Raw genomic sequence first — 1,404 nt, 5'->3', positions numbered from 1 at the left:
ATTAACTGTAGAAAGGGAAGGAGAACAGAGGCCAGTGTATTTTGTAAGCAGGGCACTACAAGGGCCAGAACTCAACTACCCCACCCTGGAAAAGTTAGTCCTGGCACTCATCTACGCGGCACGGCGACTAAGGCGGTATTTTCAAGCACATCAGATCGAAGTACTAACAAACTGCCCCATCAAACAAATACTGCTTAAACCAGAGACGTCGAGCCGGCTAGCGAAATGGGCAATCGAATTAGGGGAACATGACATAAGTTACCACCCGAGAACAAGTATTAAGGGACAAGCGTTGGCTGACTTCCTGCTAGAAATCCCAGACGAGGGGGGCCCTGCCAAGGAGAAAGTGTGGGCAGTTGAAGAAGCCCCGCTCGACAACAGCTCGTGGACATTATATACGGACTGAGCATCCAGCAGGGAAGGCTCAGGGGCGGGGCTAATCCTGACTAGCCCAAAGGGGGAAGAAGTGACCTACGCCCTCCGTTTTGATTTTCACACATCAAACAATGAAGCGGAGTACGAGGCTCTACTCGCAGGATTGCGACTAGCCAAGCAAATGGGTGCAAAGGCTGTAACAGCCCTGACGGACTCAAGGCTAGCAGCGAACCAGGTCAATGGAAGTTTCGAGGTGAGAGATCAGAGAATGGGAAAGTACGTGAAGACAGTGAAACAACTAATCGAGTCGTTTAAGCAGTTCACAATAAGGCGGATACCTAGAAGCGAGAACAAGAAGGCGGATGCCTTAAGCAAATTGGCATCCACGTGCTTCGACCACCTATCGAAGAAAGTCTTGGTAGAGGTGCTCCGAGAAAGAAGTATAGACGAACGGCAGGTGAATACCCTAACGACCACTGGACCAACGTGGATGACACCGTTCAGGGAATACCTGCAAAGAGGGGTGCTCCCGGACGATCACGGCGAGGCCAGGAAGATACGTATAAAAGCGCCCTCATATGCATTAATAAATGGAGAGCTATACAGGAAAGGGTTCACAGCGCCATGGCTGAAGTGTGTGGATCAAGCCAAAGGGAGAGAGATGCTACGGGAAGCACACGCAGGCCAGGTAGGCGCACACGTGGGGCACGGGCCCTAACATGCAAAGTACTACGAATGGGTGTATACTGGCCCACAATACAGCAAGATGCGCTAGAAATAGCCAGGAGATGCAGGGAATGCCAGTCGTACGCCCCAGTCCAAACAAACCCCCCCAGCACCACTGCATAACATATCTAGCCCGTGGCCGTTCTATCAATGGGGTATAGATATAGTGGGCCCATTCCCGGAAGCACCAGGGAAGCTGAAATACATGGTGGTGGCCGTGGATTACTTCATAAAATGGATCGAAGCGGAGCCGTTAGCGTGTATCTCAGGGAGACACATGATAAAGTTTGTATGGAAGAATAT

General features: G+C 51.0%; 1 protein-coding gene across 1 annotated transcript; it reads left to right on the top strand.

The window, feature by feature from the left end:
- Nucleotides 1-556: 556 nt before the first annotated feature.
- On the top strand, nucleotides 557-1,093 carry LOC145104241 (uncharacterized). Its single transcript, XM_079041512.1, has one exon. It carries the CDS (start codon nucleotides 557-559, stop codon nucleotides 1,091-1,093), a length of 537 nt encoding a protein of 178 aa, XP_078897638.1.
- Nucleotides 1,094-1,404: the final 311 nt, after the last annotated feature.

The sequence above is a fragment of the Lactuca virosa genome, chromosome 4 (genome assembly GCF_052849685.1).
Source record: "Lactuca virosa cultivar CGN04683 chromosome 4, Lactuca_virosa_CGN04683_v6, whole genome shotgun sequence".
In the NCBI taxonomy this organism is placed as follows: Eukaryota; Viridiplantae; Streptophyta; class Magnoliopsida; order Asterales; family Asteraceae; genus Lactuca; species Lactuca virosa.
This window is presented reverse-complemented; position numbering and strand designations above follow the sequence as displayed.